Source organism: Passer domesticus, chromosome 1 (genome assembly GCF_036417665.1).
Source record: "Passer domesticus isolate bPasDom1 chromosome 1, bPasDom1.hap1, whole genome shotgun sequence".
Lineage (NCBI taxonomy): Eukaryota > Metazoa > Chordata > Aves > Passeriformes > Passeridae > Passer > Passer domesticus.
The window spans coordinates 89,553,230-89,576,010 of record NC_087474.1 but is presented as its reverse complement, the minus strand read 5'-3'; the positions used below and the strand labels follow the sequence as shown (position 1 = coordinate 89,576,010).

Genomic DNA, 22,781 nt, shown 5'->3' with positions numbered 1-22,781 from the left:
GGGAATTGAATTTACACTTTAAAGATTGCCTGAACCACAAACCTACATTGCTTCCTTCCAGGCAGGTTTGTGCATTGTTATGTTCCCATTCCCTAGAACTGGGCAGGCACACACCTCAGGTGTGCCTGTGCCAGTGCATGGAGGACTCTGCAGTTCTCTCCTGGGAAACTGTTCCTCTTCTACCTGCTGAGAACAGAGCCATGCCAGGACTGGCAGGAAGCACAGAAGTCACTGTCTGGCCCTTCCCTCTGTCTATAAGTCACTGGGAGTCTGCACAGACTGTGCACAAGGGCAGGATGAGGGGAGACATCATGGAACTTCTCCAGTGTGGAGGGACTATTTCTTCCAGCATGATTGATCGCAGCAGTGCCCTGCAGACCTGAAGAGGCTTTCCCTGCACTGGCTGGACCCAGTAAGAACTGAAGGCTCATCTCTCTCACAATTATTGAGCAAGGAGATGGAAACACAATGTGCAGAGTCCAAACCACAGAATAGCAATAATCCCTGACCAAGGCCATGAACCAAGGAGCAAAGGAAGATTTTGCATTTTTGCCTCAGAGATTGGCATGAAATCTTTTTGAAAGACAGGAGATTTTCATTAATATCAACCACTGTGCTACAGCAAGAGCTATTTTCTCACGGGACATACAGAGTGCATTGCAGGAAGGAAGGAGTGGTGTGAGGAAAGGGGTTGAAATGGAGGGATGGATGAAGCACTGCTGGGGATTTGGGACCTGAGGTGGAACCCACATGGTGGGAGACTCCAGAGACACCATGAAGTTCAGACACATATGCAGCTACAAATCTACCACAGACTACTTAGGTTCCCAGCTAGGAAAGAGCCAGTGGGAGCATGACTTCCTGAAGGAGCTGTCAGGCATGGCTGGCAGCAGCAAACTCAAAAAGAAAAAATGTTGTGCAGCAATGGAAACCATGGAGGGGCTGCAACTAGAAAGGCAATATTCTCTGAAAGCTCCCTGGGCTCACACATTTATTTTCCAGAGGGGAAAATGAGTAATATTCAGTACAGTATTTTAGCCACATCTATTCCCTCAGCATCACAAATACAGGCAAGATCTCACCACATGGTTTTTGGGAATTACACTGGGAGGGCCTAAAGGAGCTGAAACAGGGTAATGTTCCTCCAGTCACTAGGAATGGGCTGTAGCTTACCTAGTTAAATCAGAGCAGAGAGAAACCTGATAATAAAGGAGTGATTTGTGGAGGTGAGGAGGTCATGTTGGAGGTTGGTTTCTGACCAACTCTGAATTAGGTTCAGTAGGTATGGAAACTGCCTGAAACCATGAGAAATGAAGGATTTGCCTCAAGATAGTTGTTAAATGATGTGATTTCCTCTAATCTCTTCACTTTAGTCTTGGTTCCCAACTTTTTGTAGCTCCCTTTCTGTTCACATACATTTCTTTCCATTGTCCTTCCCCTTGCCTTTACTAGCTCTCTGTAGTCATGATATTTTATGAAAAATCCTTTGCTAGGATTTTTCCCTCTTGGGAAGCTGAGGAGCCTCAGGAAAGAAATGTAAACAATAACTATCTGCTGCTGTGGAATGCCACAGGTGTATCTTCCATTGGTCCATGTGGATTGTTTTCAATTGATGACCAATCACAGCCACCTGTGTCAAGGCTGTGAGCAGTCACAAGATTTTGTTATGCATTCCATTCTTGTTCTTTCAAGCCTTCTGATGAATCTTTTCTCTCTATTCTTTTAGTATAGTTTTACTGTAGTATTTTGATATAATATATATCATAATATAATAAACCAAGTTTCTGAAAACATGGACTCAAGGCTCGCATCTCCACACATGGAGTGCCAGACACAACAGCTCTCTTTTCATGAATTCTGAAGAGGATATTCTGTTTCCAAGAAAATCTCCCAGTCTTCCAACCCAGAACTAAATAATAGTTAGTTACCTAATATAGTTTAGGTAAACAATATTTACCCAAAATCTTGGAGCTGAAAATCCCACAGCTAAACTCAGCTTTAAGGAGATAACTTCTCAAGAGTGGCAAGAGTTTCAATGATTTTTAATCATGTTGACATTGATATAAAAAAATTAAACTTTCAGGTGCCAGGAAATATGCCACATGAAATGCTAATAATTTTAAGATATATAAGACCAGTGTTAAAAACCTTCTTTACATTTATAACTTTCAGCATTTGAAAAGCCATTTCTAGGCCCCTGCTTAGAAGGTAAGTGCAAATAAGTAGTGTTATTGCAGAAGAGTTTTACAAAATATAGTTGTAAGAACATTTTAAGTAATATAGTCTGTATTGCTTTCTGATTTCCTACGACAATTGATTTTGTTTATTGGCATTAATTTAACCTAAAGATATTTATTCAGCCAGTTGATCATATCCTTCCTTCCTTCCTCAATATAAGGTTTATCTTGAGGATTGATATCTTCTCTTTTGCGATGCACAAACCCATGTGTTTGTCCAGGGTAAACTTTAACTTCATAATCAACTTTACAGTTTTGTTTAAGCTTCTGCTCCAGCAAGGTGACCTGTAACACAGAACATTCTATGTTGGCTGAGTACAAAGTTAACACATTCTATATTTACAGTCCCAATACTGTCCTCATTTTTTACTTTTCTGAAAGACAGACATAATTTATCCTTGCCACTGTTTTCTATTAGTTTTATACCTAAATGCATTTCTGTTACTGCACTTGCTTTCTTTAACTAGGCTTTTTTTTTCCCCCAGTAAAATACCAGCATGTGACTGCATAAAATGTAAAAAAATATTACATGGATTACTATTAATACCTGTAAAGGTGAAAAACCTACTGGTCAGCATCATGAGAAGGTTATCATGTAGTGAACACTGTATGAGTTACTGGTGATAGACCACACATTACAAAAAAACTGGGGCAAGAATTTGAGTTAGAAGTTGAGGAAGGAGGGGCAGAGACAAAATCAGCAGTTCAAAGTGGCTGGAATTTTTGCTAGGAAAACTAAAGCCAACATCACTCAATAAAAACATGTTTCCCTTTGATCCCCTTGGCAGATAATCATCTTTCTCCAACCATTCTCCACTCAGACTCCAGAGAAAGGCTGTTGACAGAGTGACAGAAAGGAGAATCTCTGCAGGACAGGGGAAAAAGGAAAAGGATAGCCACAGGATCTTTTTAATTCTCCTACAACAAGGGATTCCATTGGGACAGGCAGATTTTATGGACCATTGTACCACTAAAAAGGTTCTCCTATCTTAAACTTGTTGGAAGGCTTTCTGTGGACTCTTGCTCTTTTCCTAGGAACTGAAAATCACCCAAATTTTCAAATAGAAACAGAAAATGCTTTTAGTGTCATGGTAAAACTTTTTGATTTGGGGATAAACAACAAAAATTTGTGTAGAAGTACTGTAAGAGTTAGTGAAAGAGAAAGAAAAGTACAAATTAGTTTTCTACTTTGTGTTCATTAAAACCAAATTACAAAACAAGCATGAAAAGCATTAAGAAGTGAAATATCTGTGATGGGAAACTCACCTGCTCCAATGGAATAATGTTATCCTTCTCACCAAAAATGAAGAAGGTAGGATGCAGCAAACTATGTTTGTCCTCAAAACGGCTGATCACTCCTAAGGAAGAAGAAAACATACATACAAGAAGTTATGCTACCTAAAGTAGCTAAAACACTACAAAAATCTGTACAGTGAAACTTCAAGACATTTTCATCAGTTACAGCTGATCAGTTTGTTATGGAATTTAACACACTCTGTTTAAAAGTCCTTTTTGTTGTGGAATGCTTGCAATGTCATTAAAGATAACATCTTCAAGTTGTGTGAAACACAAAGTTGTGTGGGAAAAAAAAAAAACCAAAGAGACCAGTTCTGTGGGAAAAATCAGGAAGAATTGTTACATTTGCCCCATTTTTGTGGCTTGCTTTAAGCAGCTGCTATTGACCACTGTCAGAGACAGGGTTCTATGAGAGATGGACACTTTGGAACTGCTCACCTCTGGCTTGGGAAGATCATTTTTAAGATAATTGTTACTATTCATCATTCCACATAGATAGTTACAATATCAGTGTACATATATTTACATTGATATGATTTCATAACAAATTGACATTGTAATTTTGACTATTCAAATGTATTTGAATAAAAGTTACAGTAGAACTAACCAGCTGCCACCCTGGCTACTTTTTTCATTCCTGAGATTATTACAACAAAAAAGTAAAATATTAGCAAGTAACACTGTTGAATGGATTCAAGTGATCCAACATACCAGTGCAGCAAAACAATCCCAATAATCTTTCTGGAAAAATATATTCCATTTGCTTTCACCTCTAATTTTTTTTAAGTTGGTCTCAGTTCTGTAGAAGTACAGAATGTAATAAGAAAAATATCAAAGGCAGCATAAATGCATTGAGCAATGTGTCAAAATAGAGAGCTAAAATTGGGTCCTATTAGTAATGAGGGATCACTGCCTAAAAGATGTGCCCAGAAGCCCTTTTGTCATCGCCACAAAATGAGTAAGGCCATGGCATTTGGCACTATGTTCACAGATGCGATCCTTGTCATGCCACTCTTTAAATACATAGATCTTGCTGGGTACACTTAAATGTAAAAATGTGAATGTGCAAAAATCAAATCGCTTATAGATTATTTATAATAAAATCGTCTTGTTCCACTAGAAGTCACACTGAATTTTGTTACACAATAGCCCTAAAGAATTGCTTCCTGCACTGGTATTCTGCTCAGAATGCAGCAGGTATTTCAGGCTTACCATAGAGGGACACTCCAGTCTTTAAATCAGGATTTTTCAGCATCAGATGTTGCACTGCTGCTCCACCCCAGCAAAACCCAATGACACCAATCTTCTTCGCACCACATTGGTCCTTTAGATACTTGAGGACGACATCAACTTCTCTGAGACATGCAAATGAAAGTGAATTAAGGCTCTAGCCTGTTTCTCTGGCCTCTTTGGTATCAGTCTGCTTCTGGGAAAAAGTGACTGCCTTTGTATCACTCCTGGTTTTTCTCTTTCCCTTCCTTATCAAATTGCCTTTATTTCAACCCATGAGTTTTCTTGCTTTTTTCCCTTATTCTCTCCCGTTCCTCTCGTAGGAGCGACTGAGCGGTAGTCCAGGTTGTTGGCTGCTGGTTGGGGTCAACCCACAATGCTACTTTACCATTTTTCTATTACTATTATTTCTAAAATACAAGACAAACTCCAGTGAAGAAGACAAAGGAGAAAATCAGTCTTCCTAGATCATTGTTACTAGGACATGAGGTGATTTTATGAACAGCAGTCCAATTCATTTCACAAATAGCAGTAGTTATCACATAGGCAAACACAAATAAAAGTTTCAGACCCACAGCCAGTCAAGAGCACCCTGTTATCGCAAATGTGACTTCTATGCAAAACATCTCTCACAAGGATGAAGAATATTTTATAAAATCGGGGAAATAAATTTCCAAATGTTTTTTTTAAACCAGCAGTTACTTTATGCAATCGAGGTATGTGTCAGATAAAAATGGGAAAAATAGAGAAAAGTGGGAAAGCAGTATGCTTTGAACTAGCTGTGATCTGATGGGGAGCAGAAGAAATGTTCCCTCGTTACACAGTGTTTGCATTTGCACCCTATCTAAAATCCATGGAATTTGTGCCTTCCTGAGGGATTCAAGCGGTTGGAGTGAGCTGCATTTTCTAGCCTTTGCTGGTTCTTTCCTTTTCATTCATTCATTTTGCTTCTACTTTCTGTACAGACAAACACTGGGAACTTTTGTTCTTCAAATGTCTACTTTTGTCTGTAAAGCACCACTCACATAACCATGAGCTTGTCCCATGAGCTGCATGAGATTTGTATTTATGGACATCCAGCTATATTTGACCCACTAATAATTTAGGATCTAATTTTACATTTTTACTGAGGCTAAAATTCCTGTGAGATATGGATGTCCCCTTGGTGGATGAGGAACAATGGCTGTACTTGTCTGTTTTGCCAGCATCTCGTGTCTTCACCCAGTCATTGAAAGATGCCCAGTCATTAGAAGGTTTCCAAGCTTCTTGTCCCACAAAAAAATCTGGGCAGATGGCTCTGCAAGAAAAATAAGAATATTTTATGTCCATGAAATAATACTGAAAAATAATTAAAGGGAAGGCCATATGTACTACACAACAAATTATTTTGCTGAATACATAGTACTTAACCCACACCAAAGCAGTATACCAGCAACCCTCAATAAGTTTCTACATCTAATAAGGAGACTTAGTATAATTTCCAGTTACATTTTACCCTGTTAAAATTCATTACTTAGTTTGATAAATAGTTAACTGCAACTGAAAATCCTTGGTGGTTTTCTACCAGACTTAAAAAAAGAAATCCAAAACCAAACCAAAGAAACTACAATTTGCATGGTACTTTTAGCCTCAAAGAAACACTAACCCAGTAATACAGGAAAGAGGATACTCAATATGCTTTTCACATATTTGAGAATTTGTTTCTCTATTTGACACAAGCTAGTACACCTTCCCTTCACAGAAAGATCTTCAGCTTCTTTGGCATTTTGACCATAACAGCCAAGTTACACAGAGGAAGCAGGCTGCTACAGGCTTATGGAAGATGAAAGATGCAGAATAAGAAAATTTTCTGTTTCTCCCCTCTTCTTCTGTGCTACTAACTCATTATGGTAAGACTACTCAATTATCTTAGACTTCTTTCACTGTTTTAGCAGTAAGCTACTTGGAGAAAGGGGTAAAGAAAGACTGCAAAATTATTTGTGTTTGTATGCTTTATATGAAAAAAGTAACAGTTGGTTCAACAAACTTTCCTATTAAAAAGACCCTTTGAAAACAGCAGCATTTCTTACATGTATCCATTAGTTGTTAGCATATCAGCTATGTATCTGGTGTTTGGGAGCTGCCATCCAAATATGTCGTGAATCACAATGACAGCTCTGTCGGTGCTGGCAGAAGGTTTGCAGACGTACGCCTTGATGTGCCCAACTTGAACCTCCTGCCCACGGCCTCCATAGTCAAACCTGTCTCCAATATCACATGGGCAGGGCCTCGATTCATTGGCCATGTGTGATACTAAGGAACAAAAAACATTCAGTAGTGAATACCAAAGCATACCACACTGAAAAAAAATCAGAAGACAGCAGTATCATCAGCTATTGAATTTTTTAAGCATTACAGTAATAGGGTGAACATACTCATTACTGTTTGATCTAAAATAAAGCATTAGTCAATAAGCCCATTATGTTATTTAACATAAATAAGATTATTGTTAGAGTTTCTTATGCTATGAAGTCTTCAGCAGGCAGCTGGTACATGCTAGGATTTCCATGCCTTACAGTGAGTAGCACAATACAAATAATGTTATGAGCAAGCAGCAAGGCAACCATCACAAACTATTTACATAGTGATGAAGGCAGTCCTTCCACTCTTCATCATGTGTATTTCCTGTCAGGAATGCATAGCTTTCTTTAGTAGACAGTAAAGGCTTAATACAAGACTCAGCATTTTGAAAGAAAAAAATCAACAGCTACTGTGTAGAAAGATATAACTACACATAGATTAAGCATTACATTTTTATCCAGGGACTTAAAATATTACATAGCTGAAATTTTCAGTATCAATAAATTCTTTACCTAAACAGTTTTAGCCTCAGATGTTGCAGACTTTTGAAGAAGGATACTTAGGAAAGATGCCAAAAAAATGTACCAACACTGAACATAAAAAACCGAATTCCTAAAGTTGAGCCAAATCTTTTATCAAGAAGGTAAGAGTAGGGTATGGTTAATTTTTTTTCAAACTATTGCTTAAATGAAAACAAGTAATTCACAAAGGTCAAAAAGTACCAACAGAATCTAACACACCTGTAGGCAGCTCATGGGACTCAAGTTAATGATTTTCTGCCATCAAGCTTATGTTAACCAACTGAATGAACAGACCTGAATAACTCCTTTAAATATTCCCAGAGCATCTACAAATTATTCAAGAACCTGGAAAGAATTTAGATAAAGCTTTACCCAAGCTCTCTACAGATAAAACATGTGTATTGCCATAGAAACTTTGCTAGTAAAGAAACAAGGACCTTCAAACTTAACTCTGTCAAAAATACAGAGAGAAATAGTAAAAGAAAAAGTAAAAATTTACTGAACTGTCCCCGGACAAGTGGGACTTAAAAGGTTTGTGGCAGTAAAGGGACAGCTTTAGGAAAGCCAGCAAAAAACTTGGCAGCCAGGAAATTTGGACAGAATTCTAGAGGGCAATATATTCTGGATTTGCAGACTTTAAAATTCAGAATCTCCCAAGCAGCATCACCAGGGCTAGATTGCAGATATCAGGAGATTTCATTTTTGCAGATCAGTTGATGAAAAACTGCGTCATATATAAAAGCTGTATAATCTCTGGGCACACATCCATATGAGTATTCTACCTTTTCTTTTTTAAATAAGCCACACCCATAAGCGTCCTTTTTTCTCTACAGGTTGTGGTCTCACATATAGAACTTCTAATTTAAAGTATGTTTACCAGTAAAAAATGAGTGAATAAATGAGCATATAAGGCAAAACACAGTGCAAATATATAATAGGAAAAAGCTCATAACTAATTTTGCATTCCCAAACTGTTTCATTTTGATTAGACTAAATCAGAAAATATAAGAAAATCAGAGATTAAATATTAAAGAAACATATACTTCAGAACTCCAGAAACACAAATACAATGCCCTTACTGGTATAGCCTCAAAGGCTTTAATTGAAAACATTTCATATTATCTGATAACGTGTAAATCAACACACAGAACATGAAATATTTAAAGATATATTCACTGATGAAAACATCTCCAGATGCAAGACTGTGAGGGATAGCATTGGCTTGTATGGTTTATAAGCCATATAGACTTGCAAGCTCTGTAGCATAGGCAAGACACTTCAGTGTTTCTGCATCTGCTGTAGTACATACAAATAGCATCTCTTTCCATTCCTAAAATGCTATTGAAACATTGATTAAAAATTAATTTCCCCCTCTTACATTTATCAAAGCTGTTATTTTAGGAGGATCTGAAAACCCACAGCCTTGGTGTACCATTATTTCCTCCTGCAAGCACTTGAGAACTTATCAGAAGACCAAACAAGAATTAATATTCAGATACTCGAATCTAGAGGTAGTAAAAATGTAAAGACATTGCTGTGTGGCACTGTGTACTGTAAACACGCTCTCCTGAGTCTTCCTCCTCGAGGTCTTCTCCACCTCTGGAGGGAAAATAACAGGTTTCTGAACCATCATCTCAAAATGAAAATAGGAAAAAAAAGAAAGAAAGGGAAGAAAGCAACCCCCAACTGCATTTAAATGAGCTTGCACTCTGCCTGCAAATAAAATGAAAGTCTCCCGAACACGCTGAGTCACACCTCGCAAGCGCTTCTTCTACGTTTCTGAGGGGAAAAAGAAGCCACGGCTTTTTAAAAGCCCACACAAACCCGCACATACCTGTGGCGCCGCGGGTGTGCCGGAGAGCAGAAGCAGGATGCGGGAGCTCGGCGTGGCTGAAGTGGACCCCCAAATAAAGCGCTGACTCCCAAAACGAAAGGGGAGAGCGGCAGGATCGGGTTCCTTTAACAGAGTTACATAAGGCCCTGCCTTTATCTTGTGCCTGGCCGGGTGACTAAGGCCGCTCCTTTTAAAGCTGGCTCATTTCAGTCATTTCACTGCCACCGAGGGTGGGGTGTGCACCGAGCCTGCTTTCGAACTTGCACGAAATGTGTTCACCCCCGCAGGGCTTTTTCGTTCCGTTTCCAAAACATGCTGATGTAGCTGAACAATCCACCCAGAATTTTTTTTTTTTTTTTTTTTTTTTTTTTTTTTTTTTTTTTAAAGAGTGTTTCTTTGTTTTTAAAGGTTGGTGTCGAAACACTTTTAAACAATACGCTGGCATAATTAATTCCTGAGACTTTTTAACCATGGATAAAAGACATTTAAAGTCATCAGCAGAGTGAGATAGTGAAGTAGAAATGTCATTTCAAAGTTCTATACGTGACAAAGTTATACACTGCAAGACAAATACTTTCTCTTCAGAATGAAAATAAGTAGCATGTAAGAAAATAATAACTTTTTATATTTCTCTATCTCTATGCTATACAATAAGTGTTTAAAATACAGACTTTTTTTTAAACTACCACAGGATATTTTATACTTTTTTTTTAGTTTAATTTAGTCTCTGGCTTGTCCTTTTATCCTTCCCATTCTCCTGATTTTCTTTTTATGGGATTATTATGATTATTTTTCAAAGACCTTTAGCTAAATATATTAGCAATCCAAAATTCCCTGTTTCCTCAGAGGTGCATCTATGAAGTAGACTAAGTGCACGCTAGTCTAACACACTTTGTCTTACAGTTCAGTCCTCATATGTAAGGTGCTTGCTCATATTCTAAGTAACTTCATTAGTGCTCTTTGTTTGCAATCCCTAAAATAAAGTTAAACAAATTTTAAAAAGCCCTTCCAAGAATTCCAGAGCAAAGTCATAAGGTTCAAAATCCAGCCCTTTTTTTTCACTTTTTTTGGTTCTTCCCACTTGTGCGCCACAAATTACAGCACACAAGGACATTAGGTACTCCATATCAACTTTAGAGAGGAGTAGTTCAAATAAATAAGAGAACAATTTTGAGTTTTCATCATTCCCAGAAAACAAAAATGGCAGCAATGCTTGCAGAACCTTCTCTCTACTAGAGCTGTTTAACCACATTTCCACCTTTCTTATTCATGTGGAAATAATTCTTTATACATAAGGCTATTCCACTTTACCTTAAGATTAAGGTTAAACTTTGGAAACTAAACTGCTTTTGATTTCCTATTGTTTCGTGTTCCTTGATAGGCAATCCATGCTGATTTTTCACTTTGAAGTCAAAAGTTAATTCAATGCATCCTCAGTCTCTGTACATGCATTTGGCTGCACTTCACAATGTGAACCCTTGCCTCTTTCAGATCTCACATTTCCAGCTCCTACTCAGAGACTTACAGTTTTGTCATGAATATTTGGCTGTACTTGTATGAACTATAATAATATATATAATATATATTACACATATATTAAAAATACACATATATGAAATATTTGTAACATAACTATGATAATATGGTTCAGTAGCTATCTACCCTTTCATTTCACGAAAATACTGCATGTCAGTTTGTTTTTTTTCTTTTTGCTTAGTCACAGTGTTAGTGTTGCAGTTCACATGCCGTTCCAGAATTTATGAATGACTGCTGTTCTCTAAATAGATGTCCTGATCGTCCTTCCCCACATTAACAAACCTTCTAACGCTAATGGAACACCATTAATGTGGAGTTATCTGTGTTTGACGCTGGGGCAATCAAGGGACATTAATACACTTCCAGAGTTCTGCATTCTTCTCCTGGAAAATATGTGTTATGACAGCTGTATCACCCAGGAAACAGCTGCATTTATACATTACATATAGGTGGTGTCACACAGAAATCAGCAGTTAATCAGCAGTTTCAGGTCAGAATTCTCTGAGGACCTCCGTGTGAGAAAGATGGAGGATCATTAGCAGCATGTAAAGTAGGAACACCTTAACAATCCCATTAAGAGAAATGCAGATCATTAGTATTGTTGACTATCTTTACATGAGAGACACCACAATAAATATTTCTCTGATGTTATATTTAATTTGAGATACTGTCATTAGTAAAATCAAGACTTCCCTAAATTACATTTTTCTCCCCATTTAAATGATATGCAGTCTTTATCTGTAGCACTGCAAAGGTGAAAAGGGACATACACTCATGTTTGGTTTTCTTATAGTTTTAGAAGTACCAGCACTTGATGAAGATATGAGGCAGCTGGGTTCAAACTAATGATCACAAGCCTTTCTTCCTCTTTAATTATGGGGCATAATTAAACCATGGAAGTCACAAGGTGAGCTAGAACTCAGCAGTTCAAGCAAGTTCTAAAAGGATCTGGCAAATCCACAAACTCTGGTCCACCAGTGGCCATTTGACACAGTTGCAGGAGTGGCATTAGAAATTTCTAGCTCAGAAATCCCCTGAAGCACAGGTTGCCAGGACGTTTAACAAAGGGGGGATATTCCTTACTGCTGTCCACAAATGGAGGATGGGTGCTGAGGAGGATACAGTCTTGAGCTGATGAGACATGGAGAATTTTGTCATATCACTGACAGAAAAACTAAGGAAGATACATCATGCAAAAACATGGATTGTTGATATAAGACCTCGAGCCAGGTCTTATAAGCTCTTGGAGATCTATATCACACCCAAGATAGCTCAGCCATCTCAGATAGCATCAAATCAGCAGGATGGCTTCTGTGGCAGTGTTGGAAACAGAAAAGTTTTAATAAAAAGCAAAATAACAAAGCTCTTTACAGAGAAAAACCGAGCCAAGGCAAGAGGCTCTTGCTTCTGATAAAACACAACAAAAAGCAATTAGTTCCTTTGATGTCTTCTTTTTCTAATAAATTGCTTAGGCAGGACTTTTTGGCTTCTGTCCAATTTGTTATCCTTAAGTTTGAGGTGAAGTCCCCAAGGTTCTATGAGGTGTCTTTTTACCTAAGTGAGGAGAGAAACTTCTGGGTTTTTTTCCTTTTTAAGGAGACAAATGATAATTTTGTCACTTCGTCAACAGGGGGCACATCCCGACAGATTGTTTTTGAAATGTGAGATTTCTTCTTCAGGCAGCAGCCATGGTTGTAAGCATCACATTAAAATGTCCTGTCTGCAGATTGCATTGCACACTGCAATTCCTAAACTGATCAGTTCAGGAATCTATAGTGTTTCACTGAGCCACAGGGAATACAAGAAAGTAGAACCCCCTCTGAATAACCTTAGCCACAAATTGTGTGGTCCCTTACATCATCTACTAAACACACATCTGCCACCAGGATACAAGTCCTAAAAAGCTTCATCTCTCTAAATGAGCTTCACCAAGCAATGTGTTTGTGTTCCTAAATTTTGGGCTTGTGATTCATTTGGAACATAGATGAACAAGGGCCATAATACACAGATTAATTTACCTTTAGTCTAACTTCAAACATTAATATGAATCTCTAGGAACTGGAGAGTATTTCAAAGCATGTTAAAGCATTCCATCCATTTTTGCACTCAGACCCTAAAAAAATTGTTAAAAAGAGGCCTCCCAATTGCAAAGACATGGACATAACAAAGGCATTTCCTATATGTGAATATATGGCAGTGCCACATACACTATAACTGAACAAAAAAGCCTCTAACAAACACATTTGGATGCAATTTGGCACATCCTACATGGTTTACGGGTTCCTAGAACCAATAGAAAAAGTGTCATGCAGCAAAGGATAGGTCCCTGAGTAGAGTGCTCCACAAGAGCAGTGGAATTCTGATGAAACTTTTCTACTTGGGTTAGTAACCATACTTTTACAAAAGAAAGAGACTTAAATATATACACAGAGAGAGAGATTTCATTTTTTACCTAGGTTACATTAGCCCTTCTATGTCTAGTTCTATTTTTCTGCTTGTTTTTTTTTTATCTTCAAGCACTATTAGGAGGCTGAGTTTTAACTCACAATTTAAGATGGAAATTAAAACATGCAGAAATCAAAGATGTTGGAGGCTATTAGCGTATTTGATGAAGGGGAATTAAGTCATCTTTTTCATCAAAAATGAAAGATTTAAGGTTCATGACATTGAATATATCATCAGAATCTTTGATTAGTCCTAGAAAACATGAAAACAAAATCTTCAATTGACATTTTAGGGGAAATCCAGACTTAAATAGAGCTCTCTGCTTCTGCAGTGAGAAATGTTCATGTCTCGCATAATATGTAGCTATATATACTAGCTTTATTTTGAAGCTACTGGTATCATGGCTCCTCAAAAGATACATTTCTTGAATAAAACTATTTAAGCCAGTTTCTTAATATAGACAGAATATCTGAATTAAAACTTCAAAGATATGTTCTGTGCATGCAAACTTGAGTTCTTTCAAAGTGACTGGGGAAAAAACAATGTTTCAGTAAGCAGTCCAAAATGTACATTCTGAGAACATCAGGAAAGGGCAGCTCAGCTATCCCAGCTTCTTGAGCAGAGCACAAAAGGAAAGCTGGTGTTAAAATAAAGGAAAGCTGTTGTTAAAATAACTGCAATCTAACTTTACAGAGCAGCTACAACAAAAATAACACTCTCTGCTCCTGGATGAAGTTCTGCCTCTGCAGTATGCAGTGCAGTAGTAAACAGGAAAAAGGAAGCTAAATTGGGAAAGTGACCCAAGGACAGTATGTATGTCTGTCCAGATCCAAATTAAGGACATGTCTGCTATGACCCTTCCAAAACCAGGAACGAATATCCTCACCACCCTCTTCTTTGCATAGTATCCTTCCAACTCTGCTAAAAATATCTCTCTTCATCAGGTTATAGCCTCGTTTGAAAAAATGATGCTGCACCAAGTGTTTAGGCTACACAATACACTTATACATGTGTACCTGCTCATAGGACATTTTTGGATTTACCTACCATAGAGAGATGCACCGGCCTTTAATTCCAAGTGTGTGATCACCAGGTGACCTACATCAACACCACCCACTCAAAAACCCATGACCCTTAATTTCTTTGCACCACACTGCTCCCTTAGGTATTTCAGGACAGCATCAGATTTTCTGGAACATGTAAGGAAATGCAAATCAAGCAACCATAGTAAAACCAGTATCTGAAAATATGAAAATACAGAGGTGCGCATATGACTGTCACCATGTTATGCGGCTACTGTGTTTTCTTCTGCATACTTTGAATCATTAATTATTTTAGGTAAATGTTAGAGGTTGCTAATCTGACATCATCAGAAAGAGAAAAAAGACATTTCAATGGGATTCAATAAAAAAGCAACATAACTACATCAAAGAAAACTTAAAAGAATGGATTGGAAAAGGATGGATATTGATTACACACCTACCTAAGAGTTAAAAAAGCTTACCATTCTGGGAGAAGCTGGACCAGTTTTTGCTTTGTAAATTTTGATGGAAAAGTAGTAAAAACCTCTCTAGAAAATACTACTTATTAGCCAGTGAAAATGCTGACAATAACTGTAAGTTGTCATCTGGGATATTTGTTGCAGGGAAGTCAGTGTAACAAACATGGTAGATGAAGCCTGAAATACATTTTGCTGAGATGCTGTGCTCTGAAAACACGTGTTTACCCCTGTAGCATGTGTCACCATGCAGAGACAGTAAAGAGAAAGTATTGGTGGGAGCAGGGTGGCATTTCAGGCTTTTATATCACCTCCAGGCTGCTCCCAGCCCCAGTTCCTCACCCCCTTGGGCACCAGTGAAATTCCCCAATAAACCAGCCTCGCAAACACAACATTATCTGCCAACACACAAACACACACAACAAGCAAATTAAGTGCCAAGAAATTCTTTCCTGACTGGAGCTGACACTTGAAACGTGTGAATTGCCTGTAAGAAATGCCAGGCAGCACCCAGCCCTGCCTTCCCATTGCAGCAGACAGGGGACAGATTCCAAGCTAAAAAGTTTCCAGGACAACTGACCCCTGTGAGACAGAAGCACTCTGGAAATGGTCCAGTTATATCTCCCATAACCTTCTCACCAAATACCCAAGCTCAGCAACGTTCAGTGCAGCTACTCCCAATAATCCGAGATATTTGCTCTCCCAGGAAAGTTAATTAGTTTGGCCTCTAATTAGTCTGACCCCTTCTCAGGGTTGTCTTGCCAGCAGCTTCCCTCTCTGTTATTAAGGCAGCAGAGCCTCTAGTGACAGGTCTTTGCTGATAAATGTGCGGGCAGTGCTGCACACAGGAGGGGAAGATGTGATACTCCTCCTGGCTCCCAGCTCCACGTTCCCTAGGGAGCCACTGGCCCTCACTCTGCCTGATGATGCAGCCATCACCTCCCTGGGGGCAATTGCACGATGCTGGGAAAGTTCTCTGGCACAATCAATAACTCCTTTCTTCTTTCCATACAACGCCTTAGAGGATCAGTCTGTTAAACTCAGTGAGACATCAGATCAGAGTTATGGTTTCTCATGATTTGAGTCAATGAACACTTTTAAACTGCAGAATAAGCAACTTTTGTCAACAGCAGATGACAAAAATTCTTCACCAAGCCACTACTAAGAAAGCTGGCCTTGAATTCTCTACAAGGCAAAACCATTGATCCTATCCATTTCTAGGAAGTCATTTCAAAAGGCCACTTTTGCTAGCGTAGCTAAATAGCTGCATTCAATCTCAAACAAAACAAAAACAAAAGAAAGCCCAAACCAAACCAATCAAACCAAACAAAACCAAAAAAAAGTGGAGAAACAGTTTCTGATAGCAGCAGGCAATGTGATATCCAGCTCCCTGACATTTTACTTGGTATTTTCCTGTCATCTCAAGTTTTCAGCCAATCCTCAAATTCAGACCACTCATCAGAAAGTGTCTAAACTTCTCCTCCTCAAAAAAGACTGGGCAGCTGGCTCTGCACACACAGACACAAAAATCTAAATTGAATTAATTAATAAAACACTGAGATTTCTTTGGCCCTTTATTGCATGAAAGATTTCTAGCCAGACATAATTTTGATCTCTTTTTTCCTGACAAAGTAATGTTTTTAAATAACATTATTACCTATTCCACAGAATTACCTATGAGCAATAGAAAACATTTAAATATACCTATAAATGCATTCTGTGATACAAATCTGGAAAATATTAATACTCTATCCATACTATTTCACCTGGTTTTCCTGGGTTTGAAATTATACACAGTAAAGCAACACATGATCTTGTAAAAGATGATAAAATTCTGCCCTGATTACAAAATATTTACATTTTGCATACAACATAAAGCATTTAATCTAAATCCATCACTGATGGGTTTCATGTAAACCAAGACAATTACATTAAATAGTTATTTACTACAGAGCACATGATGAGGCTTACTTATGAACTAGGGAAAAACCAAAACAACAGACGCCTGATGGACTGAGGTCAGCACAGAACAAGTGAAGGGAAACTGCATGGGAAGAAGGGGAGTAGTGTTTTACTCATCTGGTGACTGGAAAAAGGGAAGTGCAGTAAGAGTCCACTCAGGCTGAGCTCCTGCATCACGGGATGCAAAGCCTGGCTCAGGATGACCTTGGCTGAAATGTGTCGCATGACCAGCAGCAGTTGTGACTCACCAGTGCAGGACAGAGTGTCCTGGTGCAGAAGGGACTCTGGAGGCTGCCATCACTAGGTCACCACCAGGTGTTGCTGTGTGCTCTCCCAAGCCCATCCCAGTTGCAAGCAATGGGATCCCTGGGAAACAGCAATCATCTTTCACTTATTAAAATGTCTTTGGCTCTCTACATCCTCAGACACACCTCATGGATGTTATTGAACATGGTGAAATGATTGGATCAGTTTGGCCTAAATCAGACTGAAGTATGTTGCAATCATTTATTTTTCTTCGTCTTGTTTGATCATTTCTATAATTTATATTAAAAAAAAAAACAAACCCAAAAAACAACAGTGACACCCAGAGCATAAATGTATGTGGAAATGTATGGGCAAAACTGTGCAGCCTTTGCATAAGAATCTGTCAGAAACACAAATTGCTTTGAAAGTGAAGCTTCCCAAACCCATGCAGAAGAACAGGTTTTCCCACTCAAACTGATCTAATAAAGCAATACTACCCATCAGGCTTAATATGGTCTCTGAAATGGAGTTCCCATAGCTCCTCATCCCATACTGCACTAGGAAAAATCTGTCTATTTACCTCTCAGTAAGCACTGATACACCAGTTCAGCAGCATCTTGGAAGATACATACAACTTCTCTTCATTTAGACACAGCTGCCTGAAAACGCTCAGTTCTCCTGAAGCCTTCTTCCCTTGACCACCGCATTCTTAACGCTTTGAATGAGGGAAAGAAGAGATCCCAAAAACAAGTATGGCAGAGCATGAATCATAGGGAAAATTTGCAAGGTAGTATAGAAAAATACCAATTGATCAGACACTAGGCACTTTTGACAGAGCAGACTCTTGCTGTAACAAAGCAGCACATTGTCATAGCAGAGATTTGCCAACATCCTGCACAGTGTGAAGGGCATGTCCAGTCTCACTTTGACAACATTTGTACTTGGTCACAAGATAAACAGACTTCCAAACATGGAGCAGAATAGGGGACATCAGGAAAGACAGGGAGCAGACAATAGACCCTTGCATTGTTCCAGTGTATCAGTAAAACCCTAATGTTTGCAAAGGTAGAGGTTTTTCCCCCAGAGACAGTTTCTCCTCCTTGCGGTTCCACAGACACATCTCAGCCACACCACACCTGTCTGGTGACATCTGGCTTCCCTCATGCTTCATAGGCTCAGGGCATTGAAGGCATTATCTCTCCAAACTAGACTTCTACAGAATAGTGTGGAGGTTTGCCTTTTGGTGCTGCATGCCTGTTCAAACCCCATATGAATGTCTGTAATGTGTAAAGCAAATGGAGTACATTGCATCATGTCCAGTTGTTGCAAGATTTTTCTGCATTTTGGAATTTAACTGTTGTAGGACTTGAATTGAAAATGAATGTGAAAGCTTTGAAGGGGGAAGGAGATTGTATTTAATAACCATGGGTGTATATGAACCATTCTTATACCCAAATGCAAAATACATGACATTCATTCATATTTCTGCTGATGGAAATTTTTTAAAATCCCATCATATAACTCAGATTGAATGACTTTATTTTAAAAAGGCTTGCAAAAACAGAACACATACATGTATTTCAGAACACACTATTTTTAAAAGCCATCTCACTTTAGTGGGAAAATAAGCAAAATCACTTTTTACTGCATTGTGTTTTCAATATTCTACACATTCTACATGTGCAGTCACTTCTGTAATCAGCAAGGAATGAAGGAAGCATGCTGTACTCTGCCATGCTACACAGCAATTTCCCTCTTTGGGTCCGTATCGTGGAAATATATTGCTCAAACTGCCCTGGTAATAGTTTCCTTTCACATATAACAGTTCTAATGTAAGGCTAGAAATTGTAAAGAATGGGATTTCTTGGAAAATAAAAGATTTCTTACATGTATCCATTAGTTGTTAGCATATCAGCCATGTATCTGGTGTTTGGGAGGTGCCGTCCAAATATATCATGAATCACAATCACAGATTTGCCTGTGCCGGCAGGTGGTTTGCAAATGTACACCTTGATGTGCTCAACTTGCACTTCCTGCCCCACAACCCTCATAGTCAAATCTGCCTCCAGTATCACACGGGCAGGGCCTCATTCATCAGCCATCTAGGAATCTGCAGGAAGGCAGAAATGAAAACCAATTGTTATCTGCAATAAGAGCTATGATTATGAGTCAATCTTCATGCAGTCCTCCCCAGCCCCCTCCTGGGACACCTAATGGTATCAACTTGGTACAGCAAGGTTGGAAAAGAAATTGCAGGTGTTTATTGTAAACAGGCTGTTGACATGTTTATGACATAAATATTCATAAATTTCAGGTCAGTCAGCATAACCCATGAGAGTGTTAAGGGAAGAGGAAGGGTTTATGTCAGTCCACCACTCCTAGCTTTGTGTCCGGAGCAATTCAGCAATTCAGCATGTGATAGCTACATTTCCATGTGATGTCCCCACACACTGCTTCATAACCACTGCTCTCATGTGGTCTTAAAGTTCCTCCTCACACACTGGCACCTGATAACCTCTTGCTGTAACTCCTGTGGAACTCCACTGTCAACATGCTGTTTTTCTGACTACTGTTCCCTTCAAACTTTCATTCTGTATGTCCTCTTTCCCTTCCTTTTTAAGGATTCCAAAGCTGCTGCTTCCTACGTGCACTTTGCTGGTCTCCTGTATCCCCTGCCATACATAATCCTTTCCGAGGGAACCCATCATTAACTGGCATCTGTAAAGGTACTAATAAATCAGCTTGAAGAAGGTAAATCAGAAGAGGGTTTCTTTGCAAAGTTATAAGCTGTGCAATCTGAACTGAGAGTGGTCAGAAGAAGAGAAACATACACCAGTGCTTTGTTTGTAACACATCTTCATACAGCACAGATACATAACTTCTCCAGAGGGATGCATTTTAAAAGACAAGCTGGAAACTAGTCCTTTCTCCTCAAGTGAAGAAAGGCTTCTATAGAGTTTATTATCTATGTCTTCTCAGATGAAACCCTCAAGCTCAGTTTAGTTTCTTGTATCTTTCAACAAGAGACAGGCCACTGTAGCATCTTTTTAAACCAAACTAATATTTGGTGATCCCTCCTCTTCCCTTTCACAGTCATTAGGTAGTCATACAAATAGCATTTATTTTACCCTAGTCTGAGGAGCTGTTTAAAACCTTGCTCTGCTGTCACTCTTAACTGATCAAAATGGAACTGTTTGTTTATTCCCATGCAAATACATGTACTGGAACAATATTCCTTGGTCTGGCTGGTCCCCTTACTAAAGTGAAATGCAGCACACTGGCAATAAAAATCAAATGTGCTCTTCAATGTTGAATTGGTTTTTGTTCAGAATATATCTTAGTTACTTATGCTATTCTAGATTTTCTGACTAATTCAAATTTAGATACTAAATAAGAGCTCTAATACACTTCCAATAATCCCTCTTCAATTTCTCTGCTACAATTGTAATTCAGTAAATCATATTAAAAACAGTTTCAAGATTAATTTATCACAAAAACCTTCTTTAGAAAATAAAACCAAATAGCAAAACAATTAGGGTAGAGACCCAGTTCGGGCAAAGTGTTATCTGTGAACTCCTAATATTGCAGCCAGAGCATAACAGCATCTCTGCTGTTCTTCCACCCACAGCAGTGAGCCTGGGGCTATAGCATCAACACCGAAATAGATAACAAGACTTCAAACAGCACTAGTTTGAAATGTTTCTCTGCTTTCTCCTTCATCCATCTATTTATTCTTCCCATTGCTCATCACTCCTTGTCCAGTTTTATTCTGTGGCTTGTCATCAAGGTTGCTACTCCCCATTTTCTCATGCAGCATAGGAGTGCCAGAGACAAATCTGTCTCCACAATACTTCATTCTGTATCAGAGGTTTTTCCTACTTGAGCACCGGTGATGCTTGGATGGCAGAAATTCAGATTTACCAGTTGCTACTCTTTGAATACTACTTTTCCAGTGATAAATATTTGGGCTGCCTGTCTCAATTGAGTTCTAGTTTCCCAAGGAATTTTAAAGTGATTTTATACTATTTTGCCAATTAAGTTTAATAGAGAATTGCAGGGTGATTAATTCAGCATTTTGGAGCTAATACTGTTTGCCACAGTTAAAATTTCTTTAAGCAGCTTAGTGTAACTCTATTTATGCTTGCTTATGTTGGAAAAAGAAAGCTCTAGCTCATGATGAGGAAGCATAAAGAGAATACCCTTGGGTTAAAATTCAAATCACACTTCTTCCACCTTATTGGCTTATCAAGCTCTAATGTTATCCCAAGGTAATTTGATGTTGCTACACAGAGGAGATAAACTGATGAATATTCAGTAATGTGATGATGCTGTATGGCAAACCAGGGTTTTCTCTGAATAACTACAGACTCCTAACGAGCAGATGACATTCTGCCTTTTATCAGAGCCCAGCAGGCTGGTGTCTTGCTGCATGCAGAGACAACATTTAACAGCTTTGCTTGCTACAGCTTCCACTTACTAGGAAGCCAGGTTTCCTCTGACACTGGTGTACTTTTACTGCAGGATTTGACAGGGACCATTCAGGGTGTTGATTACTGTAATTAGAGCCAAAATCCCTAAAACTCTTCTTGGTGGCTGTCAAGGAACGGGGCCCCATCTTGTGGACATTTCCCGGAGCATGTACGGTCTGGCTGTGAAGCTGTTAACCACGGTGCTGTTAATGCAGTGCTGAAAACAAGCTGTGATAACCAACTGCAGCAGATCTCGCCTAAACCAGAGTTATGTCTGGGCTGAGAAGTGCAAAACCAACCTCATTTCCTTCTCTCAAGGCAAACCATCCTCCAGTTTTTGTAGGTATGAGGCATCCTGCCTCAATAGAGCTTTTAAAGAAAGACCTGAAGGACGCTTTTATGTAATTACTTACAAACTCTTTACCTGCTCACTGAAGAATAGGAATGAGAAAAGAAAAAGGTGAGCAGAGATGAGGTTGGGGCATCCACCACCAGCAAGGTCAACCAACCAACCCAAGGAACAATTTCTCAGGCACCCCAGAGGCCATGGCACATGTGGCCATATGCTGTGAGCAGCAGGAGAACCTGGATGCCCAGAATAGCTGGAGACACCCTGTGCCAGCCCTGATGACCCATGTCTCGGTACCTTTGGAGAAGAGTACAAGCAGGCTTTCATGTCTCTCCTATAAAATCTGTTTACACAACATGCAGCTGCATCCCACACATGCTATCCCACACCCACGACACCTGGATCATAGGCACAAGTGTCACCTAAAGAGGTTCCCCAATGAATGCCATTTTTTTAAGAAAATTATTAGTGTTTGGGAAAACAGACAGTTTCTATCCCATTTCAAACAGGTTTTGATACCAATAATGCAACCAGCATTTTTCACTTCAGGACAAACTACAGCAGACACTGCTTTCATAGCTCCTTCAAATTCCTGTTTCCAAGACCTTCATCATGCTCGTCCCTTGTCTCCTACAAAACTGACATAGCGTATGGTGCTACCTTCACAAAGCCATGACACTTTGAGAATTTTTCTGAGGTTATGTAGGCACAGGAGTGGTACCAAGGGCCTGGAGCTCTCCGTGGCTCACATGGAAATACTGTGGGACTGGGGCCTTGATGTTTGTCAACACAAGATACAGCTGTGGGGATACTGTCTG

At 39.0% G+C, this 22,781-nt stretch overlaps 1 protein-coding gene across 4 annotated transcripts; it reads right to left on the bottom strand.

Annotated features, from left to right (window-relative positions):
• Positions 1–2,025: 2,025 nt before the first annotated feature.
• LOC135305286 (carboxymethylenebutenolidase homolog) lies at positions 2,026–9,700 on the bottom strand. Of its 4 annotated transcripts, XM_064428793.1 has the most exons (7): positions 9,459–9,700; positions 7,384–7,427; positions 6,833–7,055; positions 5,953–6,060; positions 4,746–4,888; positions 3,504–3,595; positions 2,026–2,522 (listed from the first exon to the last, which is right to left on the bottom strand). In XM_064428793.1, the coding sequence occupies exons 3-7, from the start codon at positions 7,045–7,047 to the stop codon at positions 2,343–2,345; spliced, it is 738 nt and encodes a 245-aa protein (XP_064284863.1). In that variant the 5' UTR covers positions 7,048–7,055; positions 7,384–7,427; positions 9,459–9,700; the 3' UTR covers positions 2,026–2,342. The 4 variants fall into 4 exon arrangements, with proteins under 4 accessions (XP_064284863.1, XP_064284857.1, XP_064284866.1 ...); XM_064428787.1 differs by lacking the exon at positions 7,384–7,427 and having other exon boundaries at positions 9,459–9,695; XM_064428796.1 differs by lacking the exons at positions 7,384–7,427; positions 9,459–9,700 and adding an exon at positions 9,380–9,402.
• Positions 9,701–22,781: the final 13,081 nt, after the last annotated feature.

Excerpts from the sequence above, each read along its gene's own strand:
- LOC135305286 (XM_064428793.1), bottom strand. The coding sequence starts at position 7,047 with ATGGCCAATGAATCGAGGCCCTGCCCATGTGATATTGGAGACAGGTTT. Across the intron at positions 3,596-4,745 it reads GACTGGAGTGTCCCTCTATG|GAGTGATCAGCCGTTTTGAG; the intron begins GTAAGCCTGAAA and ends CTTCTTCCTTAG. Across the intron at positions 2,523-3,503 it reads ACATTATTCCATTGGAGCAG|GTCACCTTGCTGGAGCAGAA; the intron begins GTGAGTTTCCCA and ends TCTGTGTTACAG.